Here is a 24121-nt window from a genome sequence, read left to right as displayed (position 1 = left end):
TCAAGAAAATTGCTCCTATAATTTTCCCTTTTCTCTTGTGTTATCAATTCCCTTTTCACAGCTGGATTGTTCCCATTGGCCCCCATACATGTTCTGATATCACTCATGTAAACAAAAACTCCTTGTCTTTCACTCTCACACTGCCCTCCAGCTACTTTCTATTTTCCTGCAATCTTTCACAGCCAGACTCCTTAAAATTATCTTTGCTTACATTCTCTACTTTCTTACTTTCACCTCTTTTCTCAATCTACTTTTTTTAGATCTCATTCCTTACCCTATCTCCTCCATGAAAAATGCCTTCAGTTTTTATCAGGTCTCAAAACTAATGGTCAGTTATCTACTCTCATGTTACCAATCCCTTTTTTACTCAGTTGGTCACTTCCTTTTTTAAATCCACTTTTCCCTATATTTCCCTGAGACCATGCTCCCCTGGTTTTCCTCTTAACTCACTGACACTCCTTCTCTGTCTCATTTGTTGGCTCCTTTTTTTCTGCTCAGCTTCTCAATGTTGGAATACTCCAAATGTTGGAATACTCTCTGGTCCTCTTCTCTTCCCTGTCTACACTTTCTCCCAATCCCATCTTGTCCAATTCCATGACTGTAAATACTACCCATATGTCAAATCCAAAATCTGTATGTGCAGCACCATTCTTCCCACTAAGATCCAGACTCAGATATCCAGCTGCCTCCTCAACATTTCAGATTTAGCTCAAAAAGAACTCAAGATCCATCCCCAAAACCACTCATCCATATCACTAAATGGTACCCCCGTATACCCACTAGCTCAGACTAAAAGCCTCTCTTTCTCTCATCCCTTACATCTAAGCCTAAACAAGTATGACATATATTTCTCAAATCCAAGTCACTTCTTAACATCTTCATCAACAACTTTGACCATGCCACCACCCCATCTGACCTGCAACATTGCAGTAGACTCCTTGACTGACCTCTCTGCTCTCCCAGACTTGTCTTTCTATAATTCATTCTCTGCACATAAGCCACAGAGTTTCTCTAAGATTAAGTGTGATCATTGTCACTCCACTTAAATCTCTCTGATAGTTTCCCTTGGCAATTAGAATAAAATCCAACCTCTCTAGCATAGCTTACCAAGACCTGTGTGATCTGACCCTGCATTCATCTGGTACAGTTTTATTATTGAGACGGAATTTTCTCCGGCCCCTTGTGCCTTCTTTTGGAGTTTCTCTTTTCTTTCTGCTACCTTTATTTCAAAACAAAACAAAATTTCTCTTTTCTTTTTTCACCCCCCCCCCGCTTTGTTGAGATATCACTTATATCAAATCATCACGTTGTACATCTTTATCTTTTACTTGTGGGGAATAACTGCCCATGATATAAAGACACCACCACCACCACCACCCATCCCCCTCTACTTACTTCTCCTGGATTGAAGGTGCTGATAATGGGGTAGAGATAGTGACTTGTCTTTGGAGAGTAGCAACGAGGTTATATGAATCCTGGGTCTATGATATAGGAGCAGATGGTGGAATTGTTTGCAGAAATGTTCAACTATCTTTAAATATTCTCTATCCCATAATGCAAGCCTGCAGTGAAAACTGTTTAGATAGTTACCAATCCAGCTCCATCTACTTTATAGTTAGTCAACAGTCTTCTCAAATTCTGGTATTAGGTTGTCTTTCAGCCTTATTCTAATGCGTGTGTGCACACATACCTGTACGTGTGGTCCTGTGATTGAAGTATTGAGTTAAAGTATATGTCCTGTAACCATTGACTGAATTGTAACTTATCTGTGTGATGCTGGAACATAGTATATTAGATAAGCCCAGCGACAAGTTCCTTCATTTCTCTATAACTGAAATAAATTAGTTCAGAAGTCCCCATGTCTTCCAGTGGTGAAAATTCAACCTTGCCATTAAAAGCAAATCAACTATTCTTTATTTAAACCTTCATCTTTGGGGAAGTAAATACTTAGTCAAATTCTAGGTTCTCCTGTTTCCCCCTCTTCCTGCTTTCTTCTTTCTGGTAATCACCTAAGTTTGTGGAGTCTTAGGTATTGTCTCAGCTTTGGGGAAGGAACATGGAGTCGACATGTTATCATTTGTCTCCAACGTTCCTTACAGATGTGGCTTATCTCATTTGTTCTTAGACATCAGACTCTGTAGCAGCTATATCATTGCCCATGCCCAATCTCCTCGTCATAACTGACAACTCTATGCCCTTGGGAGAAATATGAGCCCTTTTCAATCAGAGATCTCTCAACTCTTCCATCTCAATCCCATGTTGGAGTCTTAGAAACTCTTGACTATTTTCCCTGTACCCTCTTGGCATGATGTCAGTTGTAAGGTGGCCCTGGTCTGTCCAGTTAGCCACCTTCCTTGGAAATTGTTCTCTACAATTCCAGCCCATTGCTGTTCAGTGCTATACAGGGCATGGGGCTTCTCCAAGAACCTGACAATTTTCCAGATATATACTCTGGAATCAAAGTCCAACACTTTTTGCTTTGTAGTGCCCATCTGGGTGATTCTATAGTCTCTCCACCAACAAAACTATATGGGGAAAGGAAAGGGCCTATATAGGGGCTCAGTAACATCAAGGCTTTTGTTACCTCCCCCTTCTTATCCCCCCTTTCAACTTTTATTGCCTTCAGAGTAGGAAGGTTGCTCACATTCCTCACTTTATCTTTGCTATATTTTGGCCTGCAGTATCAATTCTGTGCTCTTAGTCTCTTGATGCACAAAGCCAATATTTTATCATTTTAAAAATGGTCTTTGCTCTCCCCACAATGCCTGGCTCTAAGTCTATGGACTTTAGTATAAATTTATGAAGTCTACAAAGGAGCTCAAGATGATGAATTTGACTCTTCTAGGCTGTATATCTCCTGAGAGTCACTACCTTTAGAAATTCTGGATGATGAAGGAGAAGAGAAATGGGTTCAAATAATTCTTGGGAAGGGGAAATGCGAGAAGCAATGACTTAACATCTTAAAAATATTATCCCCTGCTACACTGTTTTTCACTTCTTTTGTAGGTTTTTTATATTTTTCTGTGTCTTCCAAGGAATTTTACTGGGAAGATATAAAAGGCTACATCAGGGACTGCCAGCCAGTTGCTATTTTAAACTGAAGGTCTTGTGTTTATTTTTTATGGAAGCAAATTTCACATACAAAAATTTTGTTTGATCTCGGGCATTTTCTTCATGGAACCATACCCTAGAAGAAGCCAGAAACCTAACTCAGGGCTAGAAGGGGCAAGTGCCAAAATAGCTTTGTATACCTCACGGTTTGCTCCAAGCCAACCCTGGTTTTATCTAAGCATTAGATAGATGGTGTATTAGTTTCCTAAGAGTGCCGTAACAAATTACCACAAACTGGGTCACATAAAGCAACAGAAATGTATTCTCTCACAGCTGGGGAGACTAGAAGTCTGAAATCAATGTGTCATCAGGGTTGATTCCTTTTAGGGGCTCTGACGGAGAATCTGCCCCCTGCCTCTCTCCTAGCTTCTGCTGGTTGCCAGCGACCCTTGGCATCCCGTGGCTTGTAGACACCTCGCTCCAATCTGTGTCATCATTTCCTCATGGTATTTTTCTCTGTGTGTGTATCCGTGTCTTCACATAGCCTTCTTATGAGGTCAGAGTCATTGGATTTAAGGCCCATCCTTATCTGGTATGACCTCATCTTAACTCAACTAATTATATCTGCAAAAACCCTATTTCTTTTTTTTTAATTTTGTTAATGTTTATTCATTTTTTGAGAGAGAGAGAGAGAGAGAGAGAGAGAGACATCAATGAGCAGGGTAGGGGCAGAGACAGAGAGGGAAACAGAATCTGAAGTAGGCTCCAGGCTCTGAGCCCTCCACACAGAGCCCCGCACAAGGGCTCGAACTCACAGACCACAAGATCATGACCTGAGCTGAAGGTGGATGCTTAACTGACTGAGCCACCAGGTGCCCCGAACCTATTTCTAAATAAGGTCACATTCTAAGTTTCCAAGTGGATATGAATTTGGAGGGGGACCTTATTTAACCCAGTACAAATGGAAAAACAGATCCTGAAGTTGCTCTGTGATCAAATGTGGCAGTATTTCTCCAGAAGATCCCAGAGGAGCCACTCACTAGATTCCAACTGGGAAGCTGAGAACGGCAGCGAGTTATAAGGTCAGCTACGTTTTGTTAGTGCAAATTTTTAAGTTAAGTAGACTTAAGAGTACAAAGGGCTGCAATTTGGTTTACATTATTGTTGCTGTTCTCACTTTTCTGTCAAGCATGGCATCTAGCTCTCTGTCATTTCCCATTCCATCTAGTCAAGAGCTTCAGTGAAAAAAAAGCACTAGATTAGAATTCAAAAAACTTGGTTTCAAGTCTTATTTCTATCATTTACCATCTGGCCTTACACACGTCACTTCCCTAAGCCTCACCGTCCTCAACTGTAACATAATTAAACTGCCAGTGATTTTTTTTTGGTAAGTGTGTGACATTTTTACCTCCCAAGTTATTAAAACTGCTCTAAGTCTTTAAGATGCTATGTTTTCTGGAGGAAGCAAGGCACTGTATGATATCAGAAATAAATTCTTATCCAGAAGAGTTAAAATACAAAAATATTTTGGTGTTTTATGGAATAAACTTGAGTCTCCTGGAAGTGCATTTAACACATATTTATCTGGCATTGTTAACTGATGCTCCAGGTCAACAGACAAAACGCACTATGCTATAAATAAGTGTATATACAAGTGAGAGTCCACAGGATCCCTATCTGACTGGGTTTCAAATGCACCATGGCAAATAGCATAGGGTTTTCTATGTACGGACCTGATTTAAGCTTCAGGCAGTAAGAAAGAGAGACAGAAGGGTGAGAGAGAGAAAGAGAACGAGCTCAAATTCCGTTGCCTCTCTGAGTTTCATTTTCCTCACTCCTAAAAGGGAGTTGATAATTCCTCTTTGCATTAGGGCTCTCTAACATTAGGCATGTAATGTCGTTTCAGTATTGACCACATCATCAAGCTCCAAAGCAGCTAGCACCCAGCCCGCATAGGGTAAGTGCACAATAGATGTTCTTAAATGAAGGGAGTATGTCCTGACTACCTCAAGGAATTGTTCTGAGATGTGATTTGATATTGTTACCTATGTTACACTCTCTTGCTGATTAAAAATAACTGTCCCCAGTTTGCTTTGGGCTTTTTCTTTCATTAGCAGTCTCTGCCTTGGCCACTAGATGGCATAAGAAGTTAAGTTCCTTAAAGATCGGGACAGATGCTTGGGGATGTTGGCTACAGTGTGAATAAAGCAGCCATCCCTGGGGTTAATTAAGTCAAACAGGTAGCCAGTATTCCACTAAACACACTGGAAGGAAGCAAAACCTCCACAAGTCTGTATTTGAAATGAACTTTGAGCACTAATAAATGCAAAGACAAAAAACAAAAACAAAAAACCCACCACTCTTCAGATAGTAATAAGGTACCAAAGCAGAAACAATAGCCTTCAACCAAATATTCCGGGACACCACGGAGGGAAACAGCAGACCTGGGACAAGGCAAGAAGAGAGGAGGCCAGATTGAATCAACCACCGCAGTTAGGTGTTATCACTCGTGCAGAGAAATCTGGAGCTGATCTGAAAAACTCCGTTCGATACAACAGTTGCTACATATATTTCAGTTTAATTTAATGTGGACTAAAATGTGTGTAGTTCTCATTTCAGAGTCAATTTTAGCAAATTTCTGTGTCCTCTATTTAAAGTCATCAAAGAACTTCCCTAAATATTCTTACATGGAAAAACCTGTGCTGTACAGACATCAGTTTACTATAGAAGTCAAGAATCTAGAGTTCAGAGTGGGCAGAAAAATGAATTCAGTGGTACATAATGCCGTCTCTTAAAGCCTTGCTGTGTGGGGCTCCTGGGTGGCTCAGTCAGAGTGAGCGTCCCAACTCTTGATATTGGCTGAGGTCATGATCCCAAGGTCATGGGATCAAGCCCCACATTGGGCTCTGCATTAAGCATGAGTCCTGCTTAGGATTCTCTCTCCCTCTCTCTCTCTCTCTCTCCCTCTCTCTCTGCCCCTCCCCTGCTCGTGCTCTCTCTCAAATAAATAAATAAGTAAATAAAGCCTTGCTGTAATCCAGGAGCACTGCATGTGACTTACAGGTGCACCAGAACACTCCACTTGCTGAGATGCTGTGCTCATCAAGAAACTTTATTATAAATTTATTTTATAACTTTATTATATAAATTTTAAACTTTATTATAGATCTGCCTGTAGGGAGAAAAAACTATGCCTGGTCCAGCACAAACCCTTCCAACCTATGACAACTATATTTTTCACTATGACTTAATAATAGTACTCTATTTTTTTACATTTATTTATTTATTCTGAGAGGAAGAAAGAATACAAGTGGTGGGAGGGGCAGAGAGAGAGGGAGAGAGAGAATCCCAAGCAGGCTCTGTGCTGACAGTGCAGAGCCTGACACAGGGCTTGATCCCATGAACTATGGGATCATGACCTGAGCAGAAATCAAGAGTCTGATACTTAACCAATTGAGCCACCCAGGTGGGTCTGGTATTCTGTTTTAAATAGCAGTCTCTGACGAGTTTGGTAAATGTATTGCCATCAGGAAAGGGACTTCTTCCTGACAAAAAGAACTCTTTGAGCCTGTGGGACACAGCCTCAGATGGTGTTAAAGTCTCTGTTTAGGGGAGGAGCCAAGATGGCGGAACAGCATGGAAGATTTTTTTTTTTTTTTGCGTCTTGTGTCTGTGAAATACAACCAGATCAACACAAAACTATCCTACACACCTAGAAAACTGATTTGAGGATTGACACAACAATCTGCACAACCTGAACCACAGAACTCAGCAGGTACATGGTGCGGAGAGGTGAACTGGGGGAGAGAGAAGCTGCGGAGAGCAGGGAGATGTTTTTGTTTGTGGAGAGAGGATGGAGACAGGGAGAGAGTATGGGAAAATCACCCCCCACTAAAAGCAGGTGGAGAGAAAGTGGAAAAGTGGAAACAGCTGCAGGGACTGAACTAAAAAGGGAGAAAGGAGGAAGGAGAGGGTTTAAATTCCATTAAGACTCTATAAACAGGGGGAGTGCAGAGTCTGAAACTCCACAGCTCAATACCTGGCAGTGCTCTGGTGGGAAAGGTGAATCCCAGGAGCAGAGTGAGGTCTGGGGATCCTCAGGCCACATGGAAAGAGGCGGTTCCCCTGCTGTAACGACATTTGGTAGAGGCTGTGAGGCCACCTGGTCCCAGCAGACCCCAGAGAACAACCACAGAACAGATCAATGAAACCAGAAGCTGGCTCTTTGAAAGAATTAACAAAATTGATAAAACACTAGCCAGTTTGATCAAAAAGAAAAAGGAAAGGACTCAAATAAATAAAATCAAGAACGAAGGAGGATAGATCACAACCAAAACAGCAGAAATAAAAACAATATTAAGAGAATATTATAAGCAATTATACACCAATAAAATGGGTAATCTGGAAGAAATGGACAAATTCCTAGAAACATATAAACTACCAAAACTGAAACAGGAAGAAATAGAAAATTTGAACTGACCCATAACCAGTAAAGAAATTGAATTAGTAATCAAAAATCTCCCCAAAAAACAAGAGTCCAGGGCCGGATGGCTTTCCAGGAGAATTCTACAAAACATTTAAGGAAGGGTTAACACCTATTCTCTTGAAGCTGTTCCAAAAAATAGAAATGGAAGGAAAACTTCCAAACTCTTTCTATGAGGCCAGCATTACTTTGATTCCAAAACCAAAGACTCCACTAAAAAGGAGAACTATAGACCAATTTCCCTGATGAACATGGATGCAAAAATCCTCAACAAGATATTAACCAACTGTATCCAACAATATATTTAAAAAATTATTCACAATGACCAAGTGGAATTTATACCTGGGATCCAGGGCTGGTTCAATATCCACAAAACAATCAATGTGATTCATCATATCAATAAAAGAAAGGACAAGAACAACACGATCCTCTCAATAGATGCAGAGAAAGCATTTGACAAAATACAACATCCTTTCTTGATAAAAACCCTTAAGAAAGTAGGGATAGAAGGATCATACCTCGAGATCATAAAAGCCATATATGAGGGACACCTGGGTGGTACAGTCGGTTAAGTGTCCAACTTCGGCTCAGGTCGTGATCTCACAGTTCATGAGTTAAAGTCTCATGTCAGGCTCTGTGCTGATGGCTTAGAGCTTGGAACCTGCTTCAGATTCTGTGTCTCCCTCTCTCTCTGCTCCTCCCTGCTCACACGCTGTCTCTCTCTCAAAAATAAGTAAAGATTAAATTTTTTAAAAATAAATATATAAAAAATAAAAGCCATATATGAAAGACCCAATGCTAATATCATCCTCAGTGGGGAAAAACTGAGAGCTTTCCCCCTAAGGTCAGGAACAAGACAGGGATGTCCATTCTCGCCACTGTTACTCAGCATAGTATTGGAAGACTTAGCCACAGCAGACAACACAAAGAAATAAAAGGCCTCCAAATCAGCCAGAAGGAGGTCAAACTTTCATTTTTTGCAGATGACATGATACTCTATATGGAAAACCAAAGATTTCCGCCAAAAAACTGCTAGAACTGATCCATGAATTCAGCAAAGTGGCAGGATATAAAATCAATGCACAGAAATCAGTTACATTTCTATACACCAATAATGAAGTGACAGAAAGAGAAATAAAGGAATCGATCCCATTTACAATTGCACCAAAAACCATAAAATACCTAGGAATAAATCTAACCAAAGAGGTGAAAAATCTATACATTGAAAACTATAGAAAGCTTATGAAAGAAATTGAAGAAGACACACAAAAAATAGAAAAAGATTCCATGCTCCTGGATAGGAAGAACAAATATTGTCAAAATGTCAATACTACCCGAAGCAATCTACATATTCAATGCAATATCTGTCAAAATAACACCAGCATTCTTCACAGAGCTAGAACAACAATCCTAAAATTTGTATGGAACCAGAAAAGACCCCAAATAGCCAAAGCAATCTTGAAAAAGAAAACCAAAGCAGGAGGCATCACAATCCCGGACTTCAAGCTGTTTTACAAAGCTGTAATCATGAAGACAGTATGGTACTGGCACAAGAACAGATGCTCAGATCAATGGAATAGAATAGAGAACCCAGAAATGAACCCACAAACGTATGGACAACTAATCTTTGACAAAGCAGGAAAGAATATCCAATGGAATAAAGACAGTCTCTTTAGCAAGTGGTGCTGGGAAAACTGGACAGCAACATGCAGAAAATGAACCTGGACCACTTTCTTACACCGTACACAAAAATAAACTCAAAATGGATGAAAGACCTAAATATCAGACAGGAAGCCATCAAAATCCTCAAGGAGAACATAAGCAAAAACCTCTTTGACCTTGGCCACCCAATTTTTTACTCAACATGTCTCTGGAAGCAAGGGAAACAAAAGCAGAAATGAACATTGGGACGTCATCAAAATAAAAAGCTTCTGCACAGCGAAGGAAACAATCAGTAAAACTAAAAGACAACTGACAGAATGGTAGAAGATATGTGCAAACGACATATCAGATAAAGGGTTAGTATCCAAAATCTACAAAGAACTTATCAAACTCAACACCCAAAAAACAAATAATCCAGTGAAGAAATGGGCAAAAGACATGAACAGACACTTCTCCAAAGAAGACATCCAGATGGCCACCCGACACATGAAAAAATGCTCAATGTCACTCATCATCAGGGAAATACAAATCAAAAGTACAAGGATTATCACCTCACACCTGTCAGAATGGCTAACATTAACAACTCAGGCAACAACAGATGTTGGCTAGGATGCGGAGAAAGAGGATCTCTTTTGCACTGCTGGTGGGAATGCAAACTGGTACAGCCACTCTGGAAAACAGTATGGATGTTCCTCAGAAAATTAAAAATAGGACTACCTTATGACCCAGCAGTTGTACTACTAGGTATTTATCCAAGGGATACAGGTGTGCTGTTTCAAAGGGGCACATGTACCCCCATGTTTATAGCAGCACTATCCACAACAGCCAAAGTATGGAAGAGCCTGAATGTCCATCCACTGATGAATGGATAAAGAAGATGTGGTATGTATATACAATGGAGTACTACTTGGCAATCAAAAAGAATGAAGTCTTGCCATTTACAACTACGTGGCTGGAACTAGAGGGTATTATGCTAAGCGAAATTAGTCAGAGAAAGACAAATATCATATGATTTCACTCATATGAGGACTTTAAGATACAAAACAGATGAACATAAGGGAAGGGAAGCAAAAATAATATAAAAACAGGGAAGGGGACAAAACATAAGAGACTCTTAAATATGGAGAACAAACAGAGGGTTGCTGGAGGAGTTGTGGGAGGGGGGATGGGCTAAACGGGTAAGGGGCATTGAGGAATCTACTCCTGAAATCATTGTTGCACTATATGCTAACTAACTTGGATATAAATTTAAAAAAATTAATTAAATAAAAAGAGAAAAGTCTCTGGTGAAAATCTCCTCTGACATCTCTTGGCAGCCAACCAAGGCTTCGGGTCCTGCTTTCACACTTCTATGGCCATGATTCTCTATCCTGGTTGCATATCAAAATTATCAAAATTATAAAGATGTTTAACAAATGCAGATTCCCAGTCCCCCCCCCCCCCAAAGATTCTAATTCAACAGATCTGGAGCTGACCTGGGTATCTGTATTCCTAAGAAATCCAACAGATTCTAACCTATAGTGTTTGAGTATCCATCTGCTTAAGTATAATTCCACAGGTTAGTCCAGGACCACAGATCATAAAATATTTTCTTTTATAAAGGTCTCCAGAGCAATAAGAACTCCTTTCTACAGCATCCCTGAACCCTCAGGTTGCCATGGAAACTGGGCATAAAGAGACCAGACACAGGTGCCTGGGTGGCTCAGTCAGTTAAGCATCCGACTTTGGCTCAGGTCATGATCTCACAGTTTGTGGGTTTGAGCCCAGTGTCGGGCTCTGTGCTGACAGCTCAGAGCCTGGAGCCTGCTTTGGATTCTGTGTCTCCCTCTCTCTCTGCCCCTCCCCTACTTGTGTTCTGTCTCTCTTGCTCTCAAAAATAAATAACAAACATTAAAAAAAATTTTTTTAAAGAGTCCAGACAGGAAGTTGTTAGGTCATTAAAGCCTAACAACGGTGAGAAGCCAGCAGACCTCTGGGACCTTGGGCCTTTAGCTAGAAGGTATCAAAGAGTCCCATTAGCTTTTAGAGAAATAGTCCTGTCTGGCCAAAAATGTATATATCATACAGATGATATGTATTTACAGATGCATAATTTGTGAGCCCAATCCAAAATAATAATGACTAATAATTTTAAAATGATGACAGCAAAGCATTAAACAGGTTTGGGGCCCTTTGGAGCATGGGCCCCATGCGTCTACACAAAGGATGCACACCCATACGATTGGCCCTATGCAGGACTATTGGGGCAGGATGATGATTTATAAATAGAGAGATCTGTATTCTCATATTCTTTTCAATCTGCTTGTTTTTCTGCATCCACACAGCAGCCAAGGCCATCTCTTTAAAACAAATCTGGTCCTGTCACTTCCCTGCATCCTGTTGCCCTAGGATCAAATCTCAAGTCTGGCACACAGGTCCCTTTGCCATCTGACCCCTACCTGCCTCTTTCCCCTTATGGTCTCCATTCTCTGTCTGTACCCCAGTCATGCTGCCCTTGTCTCAATTCTCCCATTTTGCATGCCTCTTTCTGTTCAGATCTTTCACAATGCTGTTTTCCATGACTAAAAGAATCTCCCCTCCTTGTCCTAACTTGGCCAAAGTCTGCATATCCTTCCAGTCATAGGTTAAATGTCTCTTCTTCATGGAAGTGTTCTCTGACCCACCTTGGGACAACACACCCTCGTATCACGCTCTCCTTGTCCTTTATAAGCTTCTTCACACTGTGCTTAATTAAATGGTGACCTGTGTCATCGTTTGTTTAATGTCTGTCTCCCCTGCTAAATGCTTCTCTTACTGTCATGTACAGTGCCTGGAACACAAGAGGTGCTCACAAAGTGTTTTTGAATGAATGACTGAAAACCAACAACAAGTGAAGAAAGGGTGAAAATGTCAGGTGCTGAGAGTGCCCCTCTTCTAAGAAACATGTCCATTCCAAGACCCAGTGACCTGCTCACCCACATCACTCCCTGTATGGATACTTGGCATTTAAGCCTCCGTACATAGAGTGTGACCATGCTACACAATTTTTCCAAGACAATTCCATTTGTTAACAGTGTGCTATTATTAACAACACTTACTTTAGCTCACCACACCACCTGTTTAGATAAGGAATTATATAGGCTCTGTGCGTATATACCACACTTTAATAATACTTGAACCATCTCTTTCTCTCTCTATAGAGGTGAATTGACAAGAGACAGCTTCTGTGTTTTGGTGGCCGTGGTATTAGCAGCAAGAGCTTAAGTTATTAAACCGAGCAGGTTTAATCCGTGAGGTCTCCCGGAGCAGTGGGGATTATTGTATGTTTACCCCAGAGCCAGCACTGCTATTCCAATGAGCTAGAGTTTGCTCCCTGAAATGCCCACACTGGCCCCCTTGCCTTTCTCTAGACCCACTTCCTAACCGTGAAAGATGTGATGGAGTTTTACTTGGAGATCGACCCTGTCACCTTGAACCTGATCATCCTGGTGGCAAGCTACGTCATCTTGCTCTTGGTATTCCTCATCTCCTGCGTGCTGTATGACTGCCGAGGCAAGGACCCCAGTAAGGAGTACGCTCCTGAGACCACTCTTGATGCCCAGCCCTCCATCCACTTGGTGGTGATGCAGCAGAGCACGTCAGGGGACCTCTGGGCAAGGAGGCCCAGCCTTCATTTTGGGGATCCTGTTCCATTAGGGAAGAAAAGCACAATGGTATGAGGTCGGCCAAGGGCTACTGGGGAGAGAGCACTAGACATTCTGGACAAACTGTTCTCCACGTGGCTGCGCTGGTCTTGCTGGGCTATGTAGTTGGGAGTTCTGCCTTACCTTCTACGTTCTTGTCACCCTCTTTGTGGATGAAGCAAACATTTAAGGTAAGAAGCCTGAAGTGGCCTTTGGTCAAGTTCTACGGATGCAAAAATCTCATTAATACTCTTGTATAGTGATGTTGGTTGTTGGTCCCTTCCTGGTGATGCCCTTGCCATTTCTAGGAGAGATTGACATTTGATAGGAAACTCCTTCTTCCCTCCTAGGCTCTTTGGCTCTTATGTCTTTATTGACATAAAACAGATGAATAGGAGAAAAACAAGTTTAATGTTTACCCTTGGGGCCCTATAAAAAATATGAGACTCAAAGAAGTGACCAGGGCGGGCAGATTTTATGTACTTTAGACCAAAAAAAAACAAAAAACAAAACAACAACAACAAAAAAAAAACCTGTCAAGAATTGACAAAGCAAAAGCAAAGAAGTTTGGAGAAGTTTGGGTTTGAGATAGTAAATTAGTGAAGATGTAACAAGATTTGTTGATATAGCTTTCTTGGACCCAAATTCCCTATTTCTAGTGACAAGAATGTGTTGTGGCACCTTCGCCTTGGGACATTTATATCCTGCTTTCAAGGAGACAGAGGAGCGTCAGAGCATCCTTCTTGTATGAGCTCTTTTTCAAGTAACTTTTTTTCAAAATAATCAATATGCCCAAATGTCATATTTTGGGGCAGCCTCTTCCACTCCCCCTCAAAAGGTTTAAAACACAGAGTGCAATAGTGTGTGTGTGTGTGTGTGTGTGTGTGTGTGTGTGTGTGTCTGAGTGATGAGGAAAGAGCCTAGCTCAAATCTATCCTATACTCAGCAGATTACCTCTTTACAAGGTAACCATTGAAGTTGTCCAGACTTAATATTATCATTCTTTGTATACATACCAGCTCCTCCCATTCTATTCCCCCGTGTGAGTCATGGGGGGGGCGCAGTCATCTTAGAGCATAGTGGCTAACTGACAAAGCTTGGAGCCTAGGTTCAAACCCTATCTCCTCCACTCACTAGGTGTGTGACCAAAGCTACCTCCTTGTGCCCCAAGGCTCATGGTAAGACCTCCAGGCTGTCTGGGTATTTAAATGAGTTATTTCACTGAAAGCACTTGAGACAGTTCTTGGCACATAAGGTTAGCTTATTATTCATGATTATTAAAATTTTTAATTATTTTTTTTAATATATGAATTTTATTGTCAAATTGGTTTCCATACAACACCCAGTGCTCATCCAAAAGGTGCCCTCCTCAATACCCATCACCCACCCTCCCCTCCCTCCCACCCCCCATCAACCCTCAGTTTGTTCTCAGTTTTTAAGAGTCTCTTATGCTTTGGCTCTCTCCCACTCTAACCTCTTTTTTTTTTTTTTTTTCTTCCCCTCCCCCATGGGTTTCTGTTAAGTTTCTCAGGATCCACATAAGAGTGAAACCATATGGTATCTGTCTTTCTCTGTATGGCTTAGTGAAAATTTTTAATTATTAATATATAATGATACCCCCTTTCATACTTCTCATCGAGACGCTTAATCTCCAGTCCTGTTCCAGTACAAAGTTACTGAAGACTCACCACAAAATGTTGAGGTTCCATCGTGTTTTAGTCCCCTCGCCCCCCGAGCACCACTCTCTCCCTTTCTTTGTTACTGTTAACTAATAAACTTGTTTCCCTGGTCACTCATCTCTTTCCATAATTTTGAATTACTCCTTCCAGTGTATGTTTTTATTAATCCTCCCTTTCCCCGAGCTCAAAGTAACTTGCATATCCACTTAGTGATTTATTAAACCCCTTCTTCCAATCTGGCTGTGTGTAGAAACACAAAGAAACGAGTGTGTCATGACTGCTCCCTCTCATCTTTGCTGCCTGATAGAGAAAGGAGGAGTCAGGCATGGCTTAGCCCATGAAGGACAAGAAAGCTTGTAGATGCTCTGACGGTCTACACAGCATGCAGGAGTCCCTAGAGACAGAAGTGCCTACCACACAGAAGGAGTTCAGGAAATATTTAAATAATGTTGAATGGCCAATCTCATCTTCGACTCAGGCATCAAAGATAAGATTATTTGCCTTGAAAAATAAGCAGCTATTTTTCTGGAAGGACCAGCAGACGTTGGGGGCTTGATGGGTAAGCCAGGAAATGTCATTTTAGATAGAAGGAATAGCATGAACAGAGCTTGGAAGCAGAAATCATAGGGTTCACTGACTACAAAAGCCTGAGGGCTTCTAAAAACTGTTAAGAAAAAATGAGAAATTAAATTTCAATTTATCCCAGAGAAAACTGAAGAGGAGGGACTGACTCATCCTGCTCTGCCGATTTCAGCGATGGGTGTTGTTTTGCCTTGGGATTGTTAAGTAGCCATACGAAAAATAAAGATAATCCAAGTTATTTTGTTTTCAGATTTTTAAATATTTATTTCAAATTCTGTTTCACATTTTTATCAGAAAAATTATATTTTCTCTTAAACATGTGATTTTAAAATTATATTGAAAATCCTGCAGAGTTTTTTTTTTCTTTTATGGTCGAGAAGTCATCTCCACCTTAATAATGAACATATAAAATGAATAGGAAAAGACAGCAAATTCCTAAGCAGCTTCTAAGAACCTGCCCTCTACCCTAGCATGAGCTTCACATGGGCTAACCTTCTCATTCCTTGTCCCTATCATGGGAATATATAGATCAGTGCACACAAGAAAAATGTATCCATGGAGAAAAAAAAAGTCAGTAGACCATAAAAAAAGTGATAATAATAGTTAATTTAGTTTTTTGAGAAAGAGAAATACCAAATGTTAAATTCTTCTTATTTTTTTTTGGTTAAAATTTTTTAATGTTTATTTATTTTTGTGAGAGAAACACACACAGGTGTGAGCAGGGGAGGGACAGAGAGAGAGGGAGACACAGAATCCAAAGCAGGCTCCAGGCTCTGAGCTGTCAGCACAGAGCCCAAAGTGTGGCTTGAACCCACAAATGGCAAGATCATGACCTGAGCTGAAGTCAGCGCTCAACCAACTGAGCCAGCCAGCTGCCCCAAATTCTTCTTATTTTAGAGTTAAGAATATGCAGTAAACATTCACTTGACTTTTTTTTAAATGGAAATATTTTCATGTATGTTTCAATTCCATATTGGAGTCAGTTGAAGAGGAAAGATTAACATGGAGGGTAGAAAAATAAATTCCAAGGAGAAGAAGAAGAACAACAACAACAATAACAACAAACCGCCAAATAATAGTAATAATAACAACAACAACAGATAAGGGGAACAGAAATAAAGTCAGGGGAGAGAGACAAAAGAAGGAAACTAAGACTCTAAAGTGAACATCGGAATATAAGGTATTAAGCTTTTCTTCCAAGCTTCTGGTTCATTTGATTTGTGGCTCATTCAATTTGTGTTCTTCAGGAAGGAACCAGCTTCTCAGCATTTAAAACAATCTTTTCTGTTTAGAATGTACGCTTAGAATCTTAGGAGAGCTACAAAAGCCTTTCAGCATTTTGCTAATGAGGAAAGCAGCCCGGAAGGAAGACCGTTGTCCCCAAGAGGACTTGGCTTTAGAGCCAGGACTAAGATCCTGTTATTCCCTTTTCCCTTCTACCACCCTGCCTCCCCCCACCTCACCCCACCCCCTCCCTCCCCACACAGGGCTCTTTCTACAGCACCATCTCCTGCCTGCTTGTATTGTAAAACTTCATAACTTATTTCTTATCTTTTAAATAAAGCTTTATTTCCCAGTGGAATGGTTTATTGCACAGCTGTGAAGCTGTAACTAATGTTTTCAAACCCGGTGGAATGGATTGCCGGCTAGAACCAAGAAGTCCCTTTAACAGTCAAATACGGCATTATTTTTGTTTCCTGATGGGATTAGGACTTCCTTAGTCCACCTCTTCTCAATACATTATTCTTCCATCACGCACAATTTGTGTAAAAGCAAACGCAACATTGTGGCCTGATTTGGACAAGAGCTGTGGGAAGGTCACAAGCAAAATGCTTCCGCCCCAAGATAAGGGAGGGCGGGAACGGAGATGTATCACGGATCTGTTACATGCCAAACGCTTGGTATTCGTATCTCATTTCATCCTCACTCTCCCCTGGGAGATGGACACAATGAACACTGGTTAAAGATAAGGAACCGGAGGCCCAGGGAAGCTGTAAGGTTCAGGCAAGGCCACACAGCTAGTACACATGGGAAACAGGATTTGAACTCAGTTCTAAACGTGTGGTTTTCTGCTACCTGTTTTTTCCCAGCTGTTCCAGAAGAGTAGCCAGCCAGCGTTTGCTCCACATCACCTCTCCCACACGCTAGAACTGTGTACCCAAGAAGTTGCTGCATAAACGTCTGGTAAATAATCCAATGGCCTTTCAGATTTTCTCCTCTGAATAAGATAACCAAAGTTTCCATCAGAGGAAAAATAATTATTATAATTTGGCCAGAACATTATCTCCTGGTGTTTTAGAAGTCACCAAGATGGAGTGGTCTAAGATGGGCTTTGTAACAGAAATGTCAACCTCAAGGCCCGTCTGTCACTACATGCTGTTGAGCCTTTCGGGCATCACTTAGCTTCCTAAGCCTTTTTTCTCACCTTAAAAATGGGTATAATGCTAATGTCGGCAAGGCTTAGAATAATATACATAAAGTACCTGGTGTAGGTAAGATTTCAACAAAATGAAGGCCATCATTATTATACGAGAAGATATGGTGAAAGTAAGTAGGGGAACTCATCACTTGAAGGCCAGATAGCAAGAGCAGGTCCAGGCTCATTTATGAGAGCATTGAAAAGAAGGAGTGCGAGGTTGAGACTTGTCACATGAAGTAGAAATTTGGACATAAGGGAAATTGATGGGCTGAATTGTGTCCCCCTTTCCAAAATTCATATATTGAAGTCTTTACCCCAGTAGTCCGGAATGCAATCTTATTTTGAAGTAGGATCATTACTTGTGTAATTAGTGAATACAAGGTCCTACTGGTGTAGGGTGGACCCTTAATCCAATATAACTGGTGTCCTTATTTTAAAAAGGGAAGTCTGGACACTAACATGCATACAAGGAAAACACCATGTGAAGATTAGAGTCATGTGACCACTTGCTGAGAAACCACCAGAGGATACAGAGGAGAGCCTGGAACAGATCCTTCCCTAGTGCCTTGGGGGAGCACAGCCTTGCTGACACCTTGATGTGAGACTTCCAGCCTCCAGACTGTGAGACAATATGCTTCTGTTGTTTAAGCCTCTCAGTTTGTGGTACTTTGTTAAGACAGCCCTTGCAGAATCATACCGTGTCTAAAAGGAATGCTTATTACAGGTGATAGGATGCTTAACATTTCAAGGCCCTATAGGATAAGTGACATAATTCTTTTGGATGTGACAGCAGCACGTTGAGTTAGGGTCTTGGGCAGAAGCTAAAAGTCCAAGCTTTGTCAGAATTACCTAGGAAATCGACCCTGTACAAGCAGAGTAACCATTTGTTGTGTTTTTAAGGAGGGTAGACTACAAGGGGGAGAATGTCTTTAGAAAGAAAATGTGCTTGTGGTTTTGCTAGATAAAGTGTGAAGGACACTTGTTAAGAGTGAGGAACTCTCAGTTCTATAAAGAGGAGCAAGGAACAAGTCAACAAAGAAAAGATGTTATGGAGTCCAAGTGCAAATCTACTGGGTTGAAGCAAAACAAGATCAGAACTAGCCCTAAAGAACCCGAATCCTTTCAGACAATAGTATCCATAGGTTATATGTCTATAGTGTCCCATAGATCCTTTAAAAGCCACTTAGTGAGTGCCTGGCTCAATTATTTAAGATTAAGTGACAATTTGTCGGGGGTGGAACAATTATTCTTATTTTAGAGACGAGGGAGTCTCACATCGCTTTGTATAAACCTTTCAAATAACAGAATGGGATGAACAGAACCCAGGGATTCTGGCTCAGTCCTGAGCTTGCCCTGTAATTCCATAGCTACCCAGAATCTATGCAGGGTAAGGGAGTGATTCAGCAAGCTGGATGCAGAAAGCCCACGCTTTTGTGAACATCTCTCACTGTCTTTAACTTCTGGGGAAGCACAGGATAACACAGTCCTCTTGATTAGGGCAAAAGTCCCCAAGAACTAGAGGGTAAAGTCCAGTACAGCTCAAGGGAATCAACGACAGCCTTTTTTCTCATTACTTCATCCTCCCTGAGAACACCAGTGGCTGAAATATAGAAACTAGGAGCGTGTTTATTATCTACCTTATTGTAACAGTTCATTTGGACTTTAACCTTCTTGGGCCGTCAGTGTTTCAGATAAGGGCTTTGTGACACCAGGATTGAGAAAGATCTCAGCTATTTCACATCTTCCCGAGATAATGGGAAGTTGTTTGCACATATTTATTTTTTGGTTCAAGGTTTCTCTCTACTCAGCTGTTATTTAATGAAACGCCAGCCCTGTGCTGGGATCTGCTGGCTCTCTGTTTGGCACAACTCAGCCTGGTGGCCTTATCTGCAATCTCAAGCTGACAGAGGTGGGAGGCTCAGGAAATACTAGAAAGATGAAGACTTGTTTGGAAGGATGAAGGGGACGAAGGGAGAGAAGAGTGTGCTGCCCCAAGGGAGAGCTGAAAATTGTGCAAGAGTGGCCCAACAGAAATGTGGCAGTGGAATTTGGAATCTGAACTGTTTGTCAGAATTGATGAAGACATTCTCACCATGGCAATTTATCAGTGAAAAGCAACTTGCCATTAGGGGCAGGAGGAAAGCCAATATTATCATAAAACTTTGGTGAAAAACATGTGTGTGACAGTCCTCATACACCTGCTCGGGAGGAAAAGGAGATCTAGACAAGGAAACAATGGTTTTGTCAACATCAACAAGAATGAATTTAGCAACTCTTACCATCAAAAAAGTTTCCCTCTATCTAACCTATGTCTCTTCTGTTCTTACCCTTTACACTCCTTTTCTCTCATTTACCTCTGTTGGGTTTGATAAAGAAGCACTGTTTACACAGTGAGTTATACCACCGTGTCTCCTGAAAGAATGCAATCAGATCAGATCACAAGGTATACTGAGTAAACAGCTGGCTCATGGATGGGGTCATAACATCTTGGCGAGCTGTGCCAAAAATCATTTGTTACTAAAAGTAAACTGCCTAAGTTTATGCACGATTCACCTATTTTTAGATAGGGGGTGAATCGAAGGTTATCCCAATCATAATGCCATCCTCACTTCTGGGCACTCCAATGTCATTGCTTCAGAGTTACAATTCGTGTGGAAGCAACTGCATATCCTTACTGACCACTTCTCTATTTGACAAGTATTTGTAAAGCGCCTACTTTGTGCGGGTCTCCTGCCAGGGCCAGGAGGATACCTCATGTACATGACCCATCCTCGTGAACCTTGCCAAGTGGAAGGAAAAGCTACTACGTACCTTGTATATGATGTCAGAACCTTTACTACAACCCTCAGAGGTACCGTTGTTTTCCCAATTTTATATATTTTGGCAGCTAACACTCTAAAGCCCATTCTCCAAACCAGTGGCCTCCAAACTACCGAGCATGTATTCCTTTCAGTAAAGATGATTTCAGCACTCACCTGTGTGCATGTGTATACTGTATCTATCTAAATAAATATACATGTACATATATTTAAGTTATTTATGTTTAAATACGTATAGATTTATGCATTATATATACACATATATGTACATTATGTGGATCTTCCTGTACACCTCACCTTGGAGTCTCTCCACCACTTTGCCACATGGCCTCCTGATTTTGTCTGTGTATAAATGGAATAATCTACCTCCGTTCTTCCCCCTCCCCCCCACCCCACCTAACATTAGGTTTTGCTCTGGATGAGTGGGAATGGGAACCCTATCTAACAACTTAATCTAGAAAATGTATCTTTAAAATTTTTTTAATGTTTATTTTTTTTTTTTTTTTTTTTTTGAGACAGAGACAGAGCGTGAACAGGGGAGGGGCAGAGAGAGAGAGACACAGAATCTGAAACAGGCTCCAGGCTCTGAGCTGCCAGCACAGAGCCCAACGCGGGGCTCGAACCCATGAACCGTGAGATCATGACCTGAGCCGAAGTCGGACGCTTAACCGACTGAGCCACCCAGGCACCCCATAGAAAATGTATTTTTTTTTAATAAAAAGCAATCATTTTCAAGTTTAAACTGCATCTTTGTATTGCTAAAGATGTTTTGGCAGAATTCCTTGATGAGTTTTTTTATATGCAAAGGTGAATTTGACTGGCTCTGTAAATTCTACTCATCTGCTTTGAATTCTCTTTCCTGGGAGGGATCTTAAGTCCCTCCAACAAAAGAATGAGTGTCTTAGATATGTTTCAGCACCAATAAAGGACTGCATACATCAGTAAACCTCTGTCCTTCGGTGATGACTTTGTTGGAAAAAGAAAGGAGACTTTTTACTTCAGCTGTAGAATAGGAATTACACTCCTGTGGAAGCAAAGTGCCCCAGACACAGGAGGGAGGCCGGTGGGCTGCTCCAATGCCCCAAGAAGGGAGGGCTGGGAATGCATAGTCTTCTAACGGATAGTCTTCTAATGAATGGAGCCACGGAGGTGAGGCCAGGGCCGTCACTAGCTGTCTCCGCAGGCACTGTGAAAAGGAGGGCTGAGAAGCTGGATCCACAGAATGAGACCTTCCAGCCCCACCCCATCACCCGAACTTCCTCGTCTGCTGTGGAGACCTTTCTCGAAAGTGGATGCAGCTTCCTCCTTGACTGGACACTGCCCTTGCCTCCTCTGGGAGCTGGGTTCTCGTCCATATTTCCACTTCTGAGGGACAGCCCGGGGGCTACTAATTGTACCCAATCATTAGCTTCTTGGGAGGCATTGGGCCTCACTGGCTCATCTGCGAAAAGAAAGCACCAGAGTTAATGAACAACCTTCAAGGGTCCTTCCAGCTCTGGGAGTTTTGACCCTGCATTTGTCCTTTTTCCTGACCTTTCCTCTCTTCCCACACTCACCTTTTAGAATGAAGCCACTAGGGACATGAGGATTTGTTCTGAAAACTGCCTCCAGTTGGGACATTATTGTTGATCAGGGAGCTGCAAAGGGAAACTTAACAGACAGTTGAGTCCTTTTCTTTCACAGTATGCATGCACATACCCCATTTTCTAACATGGTTTCCATCCGACATTTCAACTAACTGTCCCCACGTTGGTGCTTCTTCAAGTCAAAGTCTGTTTTGCACTCTTTGGAAGGAGCATAAACCATGACAAATGGCCTCAGTTTAGGCATATGGTGATGCATTGATCTCCTAGTTTGCTGGGATGTATTAGCAAACTTATTGTCCCCAAATGTAAAAATAATGAACTTACCACTGTGCGTGGAACATTGACAATGTGAAACAGATGAGATTTATTGAAGCCTCAGAGACAATCCTTAATTTTTAGTAGAACATTGCCTTTTGTTTTCATCCTGAGTGAATTTCAATGGCCTTCCCCCTAAAACCTTGTTTTAAGACAGTCATGGTGGTTAGGAATTAAAAAGTTGTTCTTTTTTTTTTTTCTTTTTTTCCTTACGTGAGTGTATTAGTTAGAGTTTATATTTGGCTATGATTAACAAAGACACAAGGCACAGTGGCTAAAACGTGACTGGAACTTTGTTCTTGCTCTTGCATCCTGAAGTTGAAAGGGAAAAGGCTCAGCCTCGTACAGTGGCTCCAAGATGCCCTCAATGTCCCTGGTACCTTTATTCCTGTTCCACTGGCTTTGCTTCATGATTTCCATCCTTGATGTTTCCTTCTCATTGCAAGATGGCTACCACAGCTCCAAATCTTACGTCTAAGTTCCAGGCAGGGAAAGGAATAGAGGTGAAGGCAAATGGGCACATGCCAGTCAGCAGAGAGACCTACTCAACCATTTTTACTTAAATTTCATTGGCTACAACTTCATCAAATATCTGCTTCTATCTGCACAGAAACCTGTAAGATGCATATTTTTTCGGGGTGCATTGACATTGCCCAAGTCAGGCCCAAGTCATTGCCAAGTTCATTAGAAAGGAAGAGGGAGAGAATGAATTTGGGGTAGGCTACGTACTAGTGGGGTTATTTGCCCTTCTAAAATGAATAGATGTTTGTTAAGGTAAACCTGAAAACTATGGAAAAGGAAAGGAACGAGATGATGATGATGTCAACTACCCAAAATGATCTCCTGTAGCATTTGGTGTACCTGTATGCTTGTTTTTTAATTAGCAATTGTAATTATTTTTCTGATGTATTTTTTCTGATTATAGAAGACATGCCTATTCAACAGGGAAACTTTGAGCAAAGTATAGAGAAGAAGATAGAAATCATCCACAATCCCATTATCCAGAGATAATAACTATACTATTTTGTTGCTTTTTCTGCCATTTTAAAGTATATATTACATATTAATTATCACAGCATATGTATACTTTGATATCTTGTTTCATCTTCTAAGTAAAAGAAGTGAATTTACATATGACCCTAGCTAATGTATCTCTGCACCCTTGTAATGGAGCATTCCCAAATGTGGTTGCAGAGTTATTTGGAAAGTGCCTTAAGTAGGAGAGAATGAATAGCATACACTGATTTTCTTCTGACCTGTTTCTGGGAGACCATCATCACTCTGATTCTCAGACTATACTTTATGGTCTTCTTTCTGTATTTTTCCACCTTAAAAGGTGGCAAATGCACACGCCAAGAGTTAAAATGGCCCTTAGGGGAACGTGGACTATTGCCCATTCTTACCACATGGCTCACAGAGGTGATTTTTGCTCCTGCTTGTAAATTCATAGGATCTCCAAGCTACGTAGGACCTTCATGGCTCGTCAGTCCAAACCTCTAATGCAACAGTAAAGAGATGCAGAAAAGGAAAAATGCCCTGCTCGGGGTCACAGCTGGCGTGGTCAGTACCCAAGTGTCTTCCTGGTAATCTTCCACTCTACTTGAGATCCTTTGGATGATGAACTAGTTGGTAAACTTCAAAGGTATTATGACTCCCACAAAACTACACAACGAACCTCAGTCAGTTGCTAAAGGCATCACGTGAAACCTAAGGATTTATAACTTGCTTAGGGTGGCATTTCTCAGGTTGGCAATTCCACATAATGTACCCAGATATTCAGAGAAAATGCCCACAGAAAACTGTTTCACTCACTATGAGCTCATTTCTTACTAAGTGCCATAGAGTTGTAGTATAGACTTACAA

At 41.2% G+C, this 24121-nt stretch overlaps 1 protein-coding gene across 2 annotated transcripts; it reads left to right on the top strand.

Moving 5' to 3' along the window:
* Window positions 1-12511: 12511 nt before the first annotated feature.
* SMIM36 (small integral membrane protein 36) lies at window positions 12512-21397 on the top strand. 2 transcript variants are annotated; one of them, XM_053893001.1, is made up of 2 exons: window positions 12512-13049; window positions 20877-21397. In XM_053893001.1, exon 1 carries the CDS (start codon window positions 12613-12615, stop codon window positions 12892-12894), a length of 282 nt encoding a protein of 93 aa, XP_053748976.1. In that variant the 5' UTR covers window positions 12512-12612; the 3' UTR covers window positions 12895-13049; window positions 20877-21397. The 2 variants fall into 2 exon arrangements, with proteins under 2 accessions (XP_053748976.1, XP_053748977.1); XM_053893002.1 differs by having other exon boundaries at window positions 20873-21397.
* The last annotated feature ends 2724 nt before the right edge of the window (window positions 21398-24121 follow it).

The sequence above is a fragment of the Panthera pardus genome, unplaced genomic scaffold (assembly GCF_024362965.1).
Source record: "Panthera pardus isolate Hobbes unplaced genomic scaffold, ASM2436296v1 HiC_scaffold_3, whole genome shotgun sequence".
Classification (NCBI taxonomy): Eukaryota; Metazoa; Chordata; class Mammalia; order Carnivora; family Felidae; genus Panthera; species Panthera pardus.
The sequence above is the reverse complement of the archived record's forward strand: the minus strand, read 5'-3'. Positions and strand labels throughout refer to the sequence as shown.